This window comes from Agelaius tricolor, unplaced genomic scaffold (genome assembly GCF_023055355.1).
Source record: "Agelaius tricolor isolate 1412-34295 unplaced genomic scaffold, bAgeTri1.0.p SCAF_16, whole genome shotgun sequence".
Classification (NCBI taxonomy): domain Eukaryota; kingdom Metazoa; phylum Chordata; class Aves; order Passeriformes; family Icteridae; genus Agelaius; species Agelaius tricolor.
In genome coordinates, this window is record NW_027269276.1 from 4,715,084 (window position 1) to 4,730,256 (window position 15,173).

General features: G+C 48.0%; 1 protein-coding gene across 4 annotated transcripts; it reads right to left on the minus strand.

Annotated features, from left to right (window-relative positions):
* Positions 1-204: 204 nt before the first annotated feature.
* On the minus strand, positions 205-14,097 carry NR2F2 (nuclear receptor subfamily 2 group F member 2). Of its 4 annotated transcripts, none has more exons than XM_071441268.1 (4): positions 13,862-14,097; positions 13,415-13,606; positions 5,065-5,613; positions 205-1,872 (listed from the first exon to the last, which is right to left on the minus strand). In XM_071441268.1, exons 2-4 carry the CDS (start codon positions 13,455-13,457, stop codon positions 1,598-1,600), a joined length of 867 nt encoding a protein of 288 aa, XP_071297369.1. In that variant the 5' UTR covers positions 13,458-13,606; positions 13,862-14,097; the 3' UTR covers positions 205-1,597. The 4 variants fall into 4 exon arrangements, with proteins under 4 accessions (XP_071297369.1, XP_071297371.1, XP_071297370.1 ...); XM_071441270.1 differs by having other exon boundaries at positions 5,065-5,592; positions 13,415-13,476; positions 13,862-13,880; XM_071441269.1 differs by lacking the exon at positions 13,862-14,097 and having other exon boundaries at positions 5,065-5,592; positions 13,415-13,812.
* Between the last annotated feature and the right edge of the window lie 1,076 nt (positions 14,098-15,173).

The window sequence follows — 15,173 nt, forward strand, 5'->3', positions numbered from 1 at the left end:
CATAGTACTTCCTAAAACCAGAGATAAACCACGAACTTAAGTCCTCCACCCCCATCCCGGAATTAAACAGGTAAATACACTACAATACATCTGCTACAAACTTACTGTGACAAGTAAACAAATCAATCGCCTATGGACTTAAATGACTGCAAACTATAGAGAAGTAATGTGGTTTCTGAAAGACATTTATGACAGCCAAACAAGTTTCAGATATCAAATAATATTTTAATTTCTGAATACTTTCAATTTTCCTTGGAATATAACACACAAAGACTCGACCAAACAGTTCAGTTATTATAACTTTTACAGTATACAGAAATGTTGCACTTAAAAAAAAAAAAAAACCTTCAGTTTTTTTAAACACAAAACTGTAAACTCTAAGATACTGAATCAATCACGTTATCTATAAGTGCCAACAGTGTTATTTTGTCATGCTGATTTCAATGGTATTTTTTAAAAAGGGAAAATATCAACAATTATTATAATACAAAGGGCTTGCAAATATACAAACAGATAGAGGAGTTTAATAACAATTCATGATGAACTATGTGGAACCCAATTCAAATTACAAAAGTTCACTTTGCTTGTTTGCTTGTTTTTTTTTTTTTTCCTTTTAAATCAAAACCGTAGTGTGTCTTGGACACAAAATCCTTCTACCTATAATAAATCCCCACAGTTCATTTTCTGTCCGAAATATCAAAAAAACCTAGATTTGGGGGGAGTTATATGACACGTGTGGTTCATTCGGGTCTATATAATTATAGCTCTCTCAGCTTCAAGCTAGATTTTGGGTCACCACCTTAAGTGCGCTTCCATCATTGTGTTGTTGAGGGTTTTTTTTTTTTTTCTCTTTTCCTTTCTTCCTATGATACTTTCGTGGACTCAGTTTTAATTCTTTCAGAACATATATTTTAAGGATACACAGTTTATTTTTTTTTTTTAAAGAAGCCAAGGTTATATCAAAAATTATTATAGAACCACAGAATAAACTGGTTTGAAACCAGAAAAATACAAAAAAGAACAGCTATAGGTACATAGACACATAGGACAATTAATAATTTGGAAAAAAAAGACTTACTTTCTTCCGTTCTGCTAATTTTCTCCAAATTTCCTTTAAATGCACTTTAAGCGAGATTTTTTAAAAAGTTTACCCCAAAAAAAAGAAAAAAAAAGAAGAAAAAAGAAAAAAAGAAAAAGCCCACCATCGTTTCTTTTCTTCTTCTTTCTTTTTTTCTTTCCCTCTTTTTTATTTTTTACAAAAAAAATGATAAGTAGCAAGTTTTTTTCTGAACGACACGGGAGTTTTTAATGCATTCTGTAAAAGTTCATTTGACAGTCTCTTTTTTTAATTCACAGTCCATTAATTTTTTCCTGTCTTCTCTTAGCAAACTTGTAACATCCTTTTACATCCTTTCTTAGCAGAAGGAAATTTAAGAAACAACCAGAACCCAAATGTCATTTGCTTTCCTTTCACTCACATCTCCCTTCTCAATTTTGAATTTTTATTTCTTTTTTTTTAAATTTTTGTCTCGGTGTTGGTTTTTTGTTTTTTTTTTCCTTTTATTTTCTCTCTCTCTCTCTCTCTCTCTTGGATGTTTTATTGAATGGACATGTAAGGCCAGTTAAAACTGCTGCCAGACAGTAACATATCCCTGATTAGGGTTTCTATGGGGGTTTTACCTACCAAACGGACGAAAAACAATTGCTCTATGACAGAAGAGGAGACAGTGCGAAGGGAGGGGAGACGTAGTAATAGCTTCCCGAATCGTGTTGGCTGGTTGGGATACTGGCTCCTAACATACTCTTCCAAAGCACACTGTGACTTCTCCTGTAAACTTTCAACATGGGCTACATCAGAGAGACCACAGGCATCTAGAAGAAAGTGTATTAAAAAAAAAAAAAAAAAAAAAGAAAGAAAAGATAAAAAAAAAAAAAGAAAAGAAAGCAATCATCAGATTAAAAAGGTTTTGGTGGTTTGTGTTTTTTTTTTTTAATTTTTAATTTGATTTTTTTTTTTCCAAATGTCTAGGTTTAAGAGTGGATCGTGCGCCATCACCTCGCCCTGCAGAGTTTAAGTGGGTTTCACCAAAAGGGGCAATCTCTCTGTGCATGTGTGTGTGTGTGTCTGCATTTCTCTCTCTTCTAGAGGGTCTCCTTTAGGACTGAGCACAGCTCCCAGGGTCGAGATTTCTAATGGCACGACAGACCTGAGGGGTGGCAAGGAGGTGCTGGCCAAGCCTAATTTCATATCTCTGTGGTTTTTGGGGGAAAGGCTGGGGGGGCGGGGAAGGCTTGAGTCAAAAAGGGGGAAAGGGAGCCACTATTTCTCCACACCCCCCCTTCTTGGAAAATAATTGGGGGGAGCCTAACCCTGTGATGAGAAGGACTACTACTCACAGTGATAGAAATCATAATAATAATAAAAAACTGGCCCAGCCAAAGATAATGGCGCCCCGGATCCAGCAACAGATTCTCCCCCAAAGAAGACAACGCGTTTTTCTTCAGTCTTTGAAACTGATTTAAGTGGCCCTTTAAAACTGATCTTGTCAGTTTAGCCTATTCAGAGGCAGCCATGCAAACTGTGATCTCTCTGTTCATTTGAGCTGTTTCTTTTCCCCCCTCTTTTCTTTTCTCTTTCTTTCTTCCCCCCCTCCACTCCCCCCTCTTTTTTTTTTTCCTCTTCTTCTTCTTTTTAAACCTAAAGGCCCTTACAAGAAGAAAACTCCCTGATAGGGTCTGGACATTTTTTTTCTTTTTTTTTTTTTTCTTTTTTTTTTTTTTTCCCTGATACGCTAAAATACAATAAGTTCCCTTTAAATCAGAGACGTCTGTGCTGAAAGAGCACAGGTTGTGACCTGACCTCCCTGTGGCTTTCCTAGGCACAGGGCTAACACATGCATATTCTGCGAGTCATTAGAACCCAGATTTTTTCCCCCCTCCCTCTTAAAAGAGGCTGCAGCAAACATTATATGCATCTATGTGCGTCTGCTTTACATCAGGGAGGGTTATTGGGGTGCTGCAGAAGCTGCAAGCATCACCCTATATTTTTTTGCATGCGGCTGTCTTCCCCAGAATCAGATAACAAGAAACGTTTATCTAGTTGGGAGGCAATTTACACGCCAGGCCTCCCATTTTGAAAATAGTCATAAATTAAACAGTTACGACAGGATCGGACGATTGTTTTCTCAGAAGGCTAAAAAAAAAAAAAAAAAAAAAAGTAAAAAAAAAAAGTGATTTGGGAGAAAAGGCAGGATTGGAAATAAACTCCTTGGTGTGGGTGTGAGCTGGGCAGGGGCTGGGGAGGGATGTGAGCGTGTGTGGGATCCTCGCTGAGCGGCTGAGCGAGGGAGAGGAAAATGCATCCTAGAAAAACGATAGAAAAATAAAATAAGCACCCCACGGACACCCCTTCCCACTCGGGATCCCTGTCTCCCTGTGGCTAGATGTACCCTGCTCATTGATCACCTCAGGATTTAACACCAGTAATTGGGGGGGGAGGAAAAAAAAAAAGGAGAAGTTTTTTATGTGTAAAGCAATAATATATAAAAGGAAGTTTAGGTCACGACCCAGAACCTGGACAAAGTCCAGAAAATGACTTCGTTCCCCAGACCCCCTTTAACACAACAAGGAACGGATTGTGAGCCCTTCTTTTCCCACATAAACTACATTTTTTTCCTGTTTCCTGATATCAGGCTTTAAAAAACTCTGATGAGTAATTATTTTGCAGGTCCTGCTTCCATTCATATGTTTATCGCGTGGCCACTTTCCCAAGCGTCCGAATGAGTTACAAGCGAAATATATGTATTTTTAAATTTAATCCCCAAACTTCCAGGGCTCCAGCACACTGGGTTGCCGGTGCAGCCTCAAAGTTAGTGATCTGAGATAACGTATTGCACAAATTAGCGAGCAGATTTTTTTTTTTTTTCCCCTCAGAAGAAAAAAAAAAAAAATTTAGCCTCCAGAGTTAATATCAGGATTATTACTCACCCAGGTTAAACTCTAGTGCAAGCTAATTAGATTTCACAACGCACTCAATTATTGCTTTATAACTCATGCACTATTTCTAGGCAGCAAAAGTTGACACATATTTCCCCCCCCCTCCCCTCTTTGATTATCTAAGAAACACCTCGAGGTCTTTTCCTCGGGAGAGTCATGCTTGTGCCACCCCGGAATTACACTGCGGAGCGGCAGCTTCAGCCTCCTCTTACTTTTCCATACTATCCCTGTCTACTTATGGTAATGATCTTTTCGCACCCGCTACTCGCTTTGGACTATGCAGTTCCTGCTGGGTACAAATGCAAACTTTTCCCCTTAGCTTAAATGACACAGAACTGCTCACTGCCACATTCTGTTTAAATCAGAGACAGCTCTTTGCAAAGTTGATTTATTTTATTTTATGAGATGGCAGGGAACATATTTTAAACTCAGATTTGCGCATTTAACTTTTTTTTTTTTAATTCAATTTTTAATCCTGCAGGGCTTTTTTCCCTTCCTGGCTGCCCATAAAATGATCCTCTTTTTAAAGTGGTTTCACTGATAGGACGACTTGTATTTAACAACATCAAACAGATTTTGCTGCTGTTCGGATGCGTGTCATTAAATGCAACAACCCAGAGCTATAGTGTTAAATAAAATATTATTTTCAATGGGAAGAGCGCAGTCTCTCGTGGCGAATGGGTGCCTCTTCCCAGGCCCCTTCTTTCCCAGTCCCCAGCATTATTCAGCTAGGCTTGGGGTGTATTTTGTCTGTCTGCTTTTTTCTTAAAAAAAAAATTAAAATAAATGGGGTGTGTGTATTTTATTTTAATTTTATTTTTTTCTCTGATTTGCACTCCCTAGAAGATGGGATGCTCGGATCTGAGGCCCTGCAGGGCAGAGCACAGGGCACCGCTTCCTAAAAGGAAAAGAGACCGCGCTGGTTCTCGGGGGGCAGGGAGCGGGCATGGGGTGCAGGCAATAACACTTTGCAAGAGCAAACACTTCTCAAGGGGGGCCCGGGGAAGGAGGAGAGAAAAAAAGGAAAAAAAAAAAAAAAAAAAAAAGGAGCAAAGAAATGCCGCCTACCTGAGGTGAAGAGGACTATGGCCTTTAAACAGCTATATTCTGCAGAGTCGACATGCAATGCTTTCAGTTTTTCTACTTGCTCTTGGAAGATTCGTATGTGGTCCATAAAGGCGACCACTCGGTCAGCAGACATTGGCGAAGCGTGGAGGCCAGCAGCTGCCAGGAGCGGAGCTACGTGGAGGGGCATGGAGCACTGGGCAGCGTTGAGGACAAATAACTCGCTCCAGGTCAGCCTCAGGAGGGCCACCTGGTCTGTGATCTGGAGGTCTGGGAAGAAGGGGATATTCCTGGCCCACTCCACTGCGCTGAAGAGCATCCTAGCTGCCAGTTCACAAATGTTCTCGATGCCCATGATGTTGTTGGGTTGCATGCACTGACTGCCAAAGCGGGAGGTGGGGTAGGGCTCTGCTCTCAGAAGAAGGGAGATATATCCGGATAGGTAGGAATGGCAGTTGAGAGGGTCCCCATTTGTCAAGGCGAACTGACCATGAGTTGGCTGTGTGGGTGGCATTCTGCCCCTCTGGACCGCTGCAGTAAATAAAGAAGAAACTACAGCTATTAATATCTGAATTGCGACCATCGGTTCCAATACAGCCTGCTTTGTGTGCTTGTGCGTGCCTGTGTGACCCCGCACCCGGCCAGCTTCGGGGCTAAACGTGCATTTTCCCAGCCAGAGTTCAGCCCCAGCCCCGCTCTAAGGCTCCGCAGTTCTCGGGTCAAGTCAAGCAACAACAAAAGCTGAGGGACGCTGTGGGCTCGGCCAGGGCTGCTGTGGGAGCCCAGCTCCTCACTTCCCAAAACACACCACAGTCCGGTTATCCCCCCCTCCCCTGCACCGCCACCCCCTCCTTCAAGAGATGCAGGATACGTCTTTGTGTGTTTTTTCTCCGTTACACCTAAACCAGCTCGTTGATTTGAGGCTGGGGGAGCGGGATGGGGAAGGAGGAGGGGAGAAGGAAGAAACACTTCAGTTCGAAATCCCCGGCTCTGGTCCCACACGCGTTTCTCGCCCACTGAATACATTGTTGCTGCTGGTATTATACATCCCCCCCTCTCGTAAAAAATACCAAAGGAGGCGAAATCACCCCACGACATCCCCGGCAGGTCCCCTGGTGAGGCTGAGGGCATTATCCAAAGGCACCTTCCCCCGCTGCCCATGGAAAGTGGGCCTTTCATTTTGTTAATAAATTTACACGGTGACAGCGAGAGAAAAAGGAGAGAGAAAAAGGGCTCAGAGGCAGAGAGACGACAAGAAGGGAGAACGCCTAAAAATGTGCTTGATTTATATTTGTTATCGCCTGTATTCCAAGGTTAGTTACTCTTGCAGAAACACAAAGAGAGGAGCCCGGCGAGTCCCAAGCCCCCTCACCCTTAACCTACATAGCAGCGTCCAGACACACAGCACGCACTGGAAAACTGCAGGCTCACATTTCCCGTCTAATTTTATATCACAAAGACTCCACTTGCAGAGATCCGAGCACCCCACACTTACTTCTGGACTGCTCCTTACACCCCCCACCCCATCCCTTCTACCCCCTCCTGCCTCTCCCGGAGGAACAAGAAAATAAGAGGAAGAAGAGAAAAGTGAGGTAATAACAACCAGGAAAGGCAGGCACACGGCAGTGTGTGTATACACACACACTCGTGGAGATGTGTGTGTGTATATATATTTTTAAAGGAGGAAAAATCCGGCTGGGAATCCACAGTGGAGTGCTGTAGAGCCTCGGTAGGGTGAGTCCCATTGTAATAGTAATTTGAACCGCCTGTGTAAAATTGCAATCTAAGGCAGGGTGCTGGAGGATATATATATATGTGTGTGTGTGTATGTGTATGTGTGTGCATCTCGGGAGGCTCCGTGTGTGTGTGTGTACACACACGCACAGATACACACACACACACACACACACAGGGCTGCTCGGGGGACGGGGGCTAAGGCTGAGCATGCAGGAGGAAACACGAAGGAAAAGTAACCACACGTCAGAATCATCATCTCGCTCCTAAGCAGCGTGAAACTAAAAATCCACTTTCAATAAACCTCCATCAGCAAAATCAAAACAAACACAAATCAATTACGAGTGCAGGAGAAAGCATGCGAGAGCCCCTGCCTCCCTGCCCACCCTCCCCAACACCGCTTTCTTTCATTACGAGAAAGTTTCTGGCTGGTTTATTCGAGGGGGGTGGGTGGGGGGGAGGAAAGGTTCTGGTTGGGTTTGGGGTTTGGAGAGGAAAGTTAAAAATGCTAAGAGCAATTATATATATTATTTAAAAATAATAAAAAAAGGAAAACCAAACAAACCCCAAAACGCAGCGAGTGAAAAAAAAATTGCAAAACAAATGAAATCCCAATACCTTCCCGTCTCATGCCAACTTTGAGGCATTTTTTGAGGCGGCAGTACTGACACTGATTGCGGTGGTGCTGGTCAATGGGACAGTTCCTGTTGGCACGACAAGTGTAGCTGAGATTCCTCCTTACACTCCGCTTGAAGAAACTCTTGCAACCCTCGCAGGTAAACTGGCCATAATGTTTGCCACTAGACTTGTCCCCACAAACCACACATTCAATGTGCTGCTGCTGCTGCTGCTTGTCTCCTTGGTTCTGCTGGCTCGGCGGGTTGGTCTGGGCTGGCGTACTGGGAGGGCCCCCGGGCCCCGGGGTCTGTGGGGTGTGCGGGGCCCCGGCCGGGGGTCCCTGCACCGGCGGGGCTTGCGAAGGCTGCGTTCCCTGAGCTCCGGGCACATCGTCCTGGGGGTCTCGCCACGCACCGACTACCATTGCCATATCTATTGGACACCGTTGCCAAACTTCCTGTTCCCCCTTTATTTTCAAAGTTTGTTTGCTTTGCTTTTCAGATCAGCTTTGCAGCAGTCTTTTTATTTTTTTGTCCTCCCCTCTCTCTCTCTCTCTCTTTCCCTCTCTCTCTTTTGTTGTTTTGCCTTTTTTTTTTTTTTTTTTTTTTTCAGGAGGGTCGGGGTGGGGGGGATCTCCCGGTACCGGCGAAGGTGCAGAAGCACGGGGCGATGGAGGTGTGTGTGCGGGGGGGCGAGGTGCGAGTCGATTGTCTGGGCTCCAGGAGAGCAAAGTAAAGGGGTGGTGGGGGTGGGGGAGAGAGGGGGAGAGAGAGAGAGAGAGAGAGAGGAGAAAAAAAAAAAAAATCTCTTCAAAGATCTCCCTCTCTCTCTCTTAGAGCTGATCTGCAGCAGAGTAGTTGAAGGAGGAGAGGCGGGTGTCTGGGGGCCAGGTCCAGGGAAGCTCGCAGTCAGCCATTCAGGAAAGCCATCAAAATAAGAATGAATAAAAGGTTAAAGATTACACACACAGCGGAAAAAAACACGCACAGCGGAGGAGACTCTTCTCGGCGCGGAGAGCGGTCGGTCTCGCCGTAGTTTTTGGAAGTCCAGCTTGCAGCAGCAACATCAACTGCGATCGCTTTGTTTTTGTGGGCTTTTTTTTTTTCCTCCTCCTCCTCTTTCCTCCTCTCTCTCTGCTCTGTCTCTCCTCCCTCCTTCGCTCGCTTTAATTCTTCCTCTCCGCCGCTCCGCCCGGCCGCTGCGCTCTTGCTCTCTCTCGCTCCCTCTTTTGGGCTCGGGGGTGTGGGGGGGCTGTTGGCTTTTTTTTTTTCCTCCTCCTCGCTCTCTCTCTTTTTTTTTTTTTTGTTTTATAAAAAAATTCTTATGATCGTTACGATTATTATGAATTATTATTATGATTGTTTATTTGTTCCTCCTCCTCCTCCTCTCCGGCGCCGCCGCTCTGCTCCGCTCTGCCCCGTTCCGCCGGTTCGCCGCTCCCGCCGCGCCGCGTCCCCGCCGCCGCTCCCGCTCCCGCCGCCGCTCGGGTGCCGCTGCCGCCGCTCCCGCCGCCGCCGCTCCCGCCGCCGCTGCCGCCGCCGCCGCGCTGCCTTATGCTGCTTCTGCCGCCTCGCAAGTGGGCTCTCGCCTCCGCGCCGCCGGTGCTCACGGCGCGGGCAGGGGGAGGGGGGCCGCGGGGCGGGGGGGAGGGAAGGAGTCAACTCGCCAGCGCAGCAGCGCCCAGCCAGCCAGGATGATAAAAGAGGGGAGCGGGAGGAGGAGGAGGAGGAGGAGGAGGAGGAGGAGGAGGAGAGGAGGAGGAGGAGGAGGAGGGAGAGGGAGAGGGAGAGAGAGAGAGAGAGAGAGAGAGAGAGAGGGAGGGAAGGATCATAACCCAGCGCGCAGCATCGCTCCTCAGCCGGGGAGGGAGGGAGGAGGGGAAAAAAATCACCACGGGGAGAGCGCGCCAGCGCTCCCCCCCCCCCCCCCCCGCCCCAAAATAAAAAGAAGCAGGGGCTCCCCCCCGCTCCCCTCCCCTAGCGGCGGCGGGGAGGGGCGGCGCGGGGCGGGGCGGGCGGGCGGTGCGGGCGGCGTGTGGGCCGAGGAGCGGCGAGCGCGCTCCCCGCCGGCCGCTCGCCCCGCTGGCGGGAGAGTGAACTTTGACACGGCTGCTGCAACTCAGCGCGCGTCGCCATGGCGACCGCGCGCCTTATAAGGCAACCGGGCCGGCGCCTGAGTGGCCAGGAGCGCGCGCCCCGCCCCCCGGCCCTCATTGGCCCGCGCCGCCCTTGCGCGGCCCGCCATGGCCGCCGCCGCCGCCCGCGCGGTCCTAGCGCCGCCCGCCGCCCCGCGCCCGCCGCCCCGCGCCCTCACGCCCCGCCGGGGCCAGGGGTGAGGGCGAGCCCGGCGTGCGGAGCGGGGCCCCGCCGCCGCCGCCGCCGCCGCCTCACCTGGGGCTGCCCGTCGGGGCACGGCCTCCGGGGTCGGAGGGGGCGGCCGGGTGCAAAGCGGAAAGCAGGCGCTAAACCGAGGTAAAACTCCACGGAATAAAGTAAAGCCGATCCCCGGCGCCGCCGCCGCCGCCGCTGCGGGGAAGGGGCGGCCGCGGGTTGTCCGAAAGCGCTCGGGGAGCGCAGTGCGGGCTGGCGCCCACCGGGGGTCTCACGGCGGAGCCCCCCCGGCCCCGCTTCGGGCACCTGCTCTCGGCGCGGCCGCCCCGTGTCCCGCCGCCCTCCCGAGCCGGGCCGAGTCCCGGCCGCCCGCGGAGCCGCGCCGAGCCCGGCCGGGCTGCGCTGAGCCGCGCCGAGCTGAGCGCGCCCCGCGCTCCGGCAGCGGCCGCTCGCACAGCCCGGCCCCGGCGGGGCGCGGGGGCTCCGCCGCTCCGCCCGAGCGCTCCTGGGTCCCGCTCGCCCCGAAGCGAGGGGAGCGCGGCTCCGCTGCAGACAGCTCCGGAGCCCGGCACGGCGCTCCGCAGAGCGTGACAGCCGTGCCTTCCGCACGGCATCGCCACGGCGTGGCTCGCCTCAACCCCTTTAACTTTATTTCGGGGTTTTGCGGGTTCGGGGGTTTCGTGACCGCACGCACCCCGACTCTGTAACGCGACCTCCGTTCTGTACCACGAGCAGGTAACAGAGCTAAGCACGGGGACGTGTTTATTTCCCGCTGAAGGGAGCTACCGGCCAGCGGAGCGGAGACTCGAGTCCGTCTCCCGGTGAAAATGGCCAAAAGACACTCGAACAAGCGAAGGGACGGAGAGATAAAATAGAAAACATGTTAACATAGACAGATAAATGCCCGGCCGGACCGTTCCTCCTCTGCGAACACACGCGTCTGTGAGCGCTCACATCCCAGCCGCTCACCAAGCACGGCCGCGGGGACACAGAGCTGGGCACAACTCTGTGAGGGATTAATTGCCCCTCACCTCCTCACACACACACTTTTTCATGTTGCCACATGCCCACACACTTCTGCCGCAGAAATAAAACGTGTGGCTAAAGCCGCAGGTGCGGGGATGGTTGGAAAGTTGTAAAAAGCACCTCGACTTGAGAGTGTCCTGCCGGGAAACCTGGCGTGTTCAGACCCCACGGGCAAAGAGGTTTTTGCGACTCAATTTCAAAGACAAGGCTGCAGCGTTCCCATTGATCCTCACGGAGCAAAAAATAACCTTTACCCGAAGCAGTGGCCAGGAGGGACTGGGAAGACAGAAAGTGGGGAAGGAATCTTTCCAGGTTAAAATGTGGGTAACTGCCTTATGATTTCCAAAGAAGCCAGAGCTGAGGAGGTGACCTTTCGGGGAGGGTAGGAGAAGGTGGGGGTTCAAAATGCAGAATTAGCCACAGATTGTTGCTGATGTTGGGTTTCCTGAGGAAAAAAATAAAAGCCAAAACCCAAACCACAACCCAACACCAACCTTTCCTGTCTCGAATCTGACAAAGTAAACAGGATTAATTCACCATATGAAAAAACATAAACGCCGTCCTAACAAATGCAGAAATCAGAAGAGAAAGCGGTTTTAACAGGACGCACAATATTAATAGTTTGAACGTATGATCGTAAAAATGAAAAACCATTGATATACGCTTAAAAGCCGCCGTATACGCTGATTGCTCAAGCATTAATGAAGAATGCCTTAGATTAACTATTTGCTCTTCGAGGGATGCAGCGATATAACTATCTATTAGCACCATTAGATGCTTTGCTATTTATTTGAAAACACCCCTGCGAGTGGGTTGAGACAGAGGAGATGAATGTAAAAATGAACTGCAGCTAATTTCGCTAAATAATCCTCAAAACCTGAGCGCTTCGCAAGGAAGGGGGAGATTCTCCACTGTCCTTCTCCGAGGCTTAATGACAATAGAAATGCTCTGGTTTAAAAGTGAGACCGTGTTGGTTTTCCAAATAAACAAACGCATCCCTCCTGCCATTTTACTGCAGATGTAAATTTATTTTAATGAGAGGGAGTGGAAGGATTTATTTTGCTAAAATTGAGTTGGGGATAGAGCCGGTGTAAATCTTTAGGTTTCAAAAAGAGAGGAGGAAGGAGGGGGAAGCTGCTTTGCTGGCAGAAAGCTGCCTAACAGTCCTCTAATTCTTTCTAGATTAAATCGCAATATGAATACAGCATCGAACAAATACCGAGTTTCGCTCTGAACTCAGTGGAAAGCAGTTACGTCTAACAGAATTCAATGAATTCCTCTTCTCCCTCAATGTAGTATGTGTGTGTTTTTCTCTTCCACCACACTGAAGTTCCATGAATAGGGAAAGTGGCTCCTATTGTGTGCCTCTGAACTTCCAAGTCAATGCAATTTTTAACCACTGGCTTGTGGTACTTTGAAAATCACCAGGGGCTGTCAGAGTTGGGTCCTCTGAAAAATTTACAGTGCTAAATCAGAGCATATGCTGTGAGAGAGGAAAAAAAATTGCTTAAGATTGGAGCAAGTACAGTATCTGGCTGCCCCCTAGTGTAAGTCTCTTATCTGCCTAAAATTCAACTTTAAAAGAAAAGGATCTCTTAAAGGGAAACGACTTTTGGCTCACGTATGCATACGAGAATGAAACTTCTGTACATTTTAATCTGATTAATTCCTAAGGATTTAAAATTAATTGGCTTGGGCACTCCTAGACCGGACTATAAGATTTCTGCATCAGGGTTTCTGCGAGAGCTGTGCCGAATAGGTATTTTTAAGGGATAGTGGTAAGGGATTGGGAGGGGGGGGGGAGATCCTGTTTTGTGATTTTTTTTTTTTTTTAACGAGGATCCGAGCCTCGCTTGCTGTTGTCAGAGCAAAACACTTCTGCTGCCTAAAGTCAGATCTACGTCTTTTGCAATAATACTTAAAAAAAAAAAAAAGGATAAATAATTGCCTTAAAGCCTCAGCCGAACTGCCAACCACACCTTCGGATGGTGAGTATATTCCAGCTTCTTTCCATTGTACTTGCTTAGCCAGGGAAGCGACCGGAGGGGGAGAGGGGATCTCGGCGCTCTACCTTCACCACCGACCTTTTTTTTTTTTTTTTTTTTTTTTTCCCTTTCTTTCTTTTTTTTCCTTCCCCCCCACCCCAAATAAACGCTGCCAGCCGCACACAGCGACGCGATCGCGGGCAGTTTAACACCTCTCACTTAAGTTCAGAGCCTCGTCCTGCCCTCCCACCCTCCGGAGCAGGTCGGTCCGCGCTCCGCCCGAGCAGCCCCGGCGCCGGGCAGGGCAGCGGGCGCTGCTCCCGGGGAAATGACTCGGAGGCGCTTTGCCTCGGACCTGGAAAGCGGCTCCGGTCCTTGGGTTTGTTCGCTTGTTTGTTTGTTTGCTGCTTTTGCTTTATTTAGCTAAAGGACGTGCTAACTGATGGTGCTGCAATTACACATACTTGGGTCTGCCCCCCTCCCCTCTTCCCCTCCTTAGAGCAACCCACGTAACCTTAGAAACGATCGTTTAAGACGCACGTTAGCTAACATTTGCTTTTTTGGATTTTTTGTTTTCCTTAAAAGAGAAACACAAGAATCACAACACATTGCCCGAAAAAAGTGTCAAAGAAGAAGAAAAAAAACTATAAGTAAACATACCAAAACCATATTTGCCTTGTTCAAGGTCCCAAATCGCTTGCATCTTCCTTTTTCTACCTCTCCTTTAGTTTGGCAGGTGAAACAAACAAATAAAAAAAAAATTCAGACCGCTGTTTGCCCCCCAGAAAGATGTGCGTTGGGTAATTAAAAGAGAAGTCTCCTTCTTGGTGTTTATCTAAGCGATTGTGCAAACTGATTAAAAAAAAAAAAAAAGAGAGAGAGAGAAAAAAAAAAGTAAAGTTACAGCCTTCAGGGGGGGAAAAAAAGGAAGCAAGGTGAAGGGAATAGATTTCCCACAACCTAAAGGGAAGTGCTTTCGATGTATTATTAGCGATCAGCCTTGGGAGAGAGAGGAAAAAAAAAACCACCCTGAACACACTCTAACTTTACACAGACAAGATTTCAGGGGGGGCTTTGTACACAGCTGCTTAGGAATGTGCGCCTTGCCTTTAAGAAAAAATCCCCAAGCCCAAGGTAGGAGATGTCTTTGAGTGATCCTTGTCTCATTTCATTCCTTAGAAGGAAGAGCGTCTCGCTACACCTTGTTTGGAGCTGGAAAGGCGAGACTTTAAAAAAAAAAAAAAATAGGAAAAAAAAAAGGGGGAAAAATATTCACAACCCACCCTTCCAATTGGGGAGAAAAAAAAAATAAGAGAGGGAAATCTCCTAAGTTAATGACTGTGGGGGTAGGATGGATGCGACGGATTTCAGCCCCCCCCTCCCCCCCTTTCCCACCTCCCCCCTCCCCGGCAGGAAAAAAAAAAAAAAAACGAAAAGGAAAAAAAAAAGCCAACCGCAAACAACTACAGGCTGGACTATCAACACATGCACCGAAGGGGAAAAAATATATAGTGTCCTGTGTAGGGTCGGCAGGGAACGCAAGCACACGCTAAAGCAAGTTGGGAAAGAATCCGAGCTAATCAGCAATCTCTTTCTCTCTCTCTCCTTCTCTCCCTCTCCCCCTCTCTCTCTCTCTCTCACTGCCCCTGAGATCCCAGCTCGAAAGAGGTACTCCACATTTTTTCATTACCAAAAATCCGTTGCAATAATCATTTGTTGCTAATTGAAACCCTTGGAGACATTTTTCCCCACCCCCTTCACAAACATGGCAACTTTTAGTCATGGGAAGCACGTTTAGTTTTATTTTATTTAAATTAAAAAAAAAAATACGGTTAGGAAAAGGCTGAATCTTTCACCCACGAGAAATATCAGCGAGTCAGCCCCCTTCCTCAGGATGGGAGGGGGGAGTGGGGGGAACGGGACCCCGGTACAGTGAGGGCTTGGGAAAATTTGGAATACATTATACCGCCTTTGGCAGGAGAATACTCTCCAACTAATGGATTCCTGCTCCTTTTTGTGTGTGTGTGTGTATCAGTGTGGGGGGTTTCTGGAAAGAGGGGTGGTGGTCGTGGTGGTGGGGAGCCGAGCTTTTATTTTAAGAAACTGTTAGGGTAGGGAGTGTGTCATACTTGACAAATGGAACAAACGCTCTTCCATTTCTTGCTTGTCCTTGCCTTAAAACAGGAATTAAGTTAACCACAGTGCTGCATGTTAATTGCATGTTTACTGGGCTAATGAAAATTACAAAAGGGTTTTGCCACCTCGATCGGTGATGAAAAAGTATGAAGGCGATTGTCATTGCAGCCTTCGGGGAGGGCCCGGGGGTGGGGGGGAAGGACCGGCCACGAACAATATTGATCAGAAGAAGGATAAATCTTTTAACTGCTTGTTAATACCATAAATATGGTCTACACAAGTT

Bases quoted from the DNA above. Each gene is read 5' to 3' on its own strand.
- NR2F2 (XM_071441267.1), bottom strand. From the start codon at position 7,843: ATGGCAATGGTAGTCGGTGCGTGGCGAGACCCCCAGGACGATGTGCCC. The intron at 5,593-7,413 runs GTATTGGGATTT...TATTTACTGCAG, and splicing joins AGTTGGCATGAGACGGGAAG to CGGTCCAGAGGGGCAGAATG. The intron at 1,873-5,064 runs GTAGGCGGCATT...ACTTTCTTCTAG, and splicing joins CATAGTCCTCTTCACCTCAG to ATGCCTGTGGTCTCTCTGAT.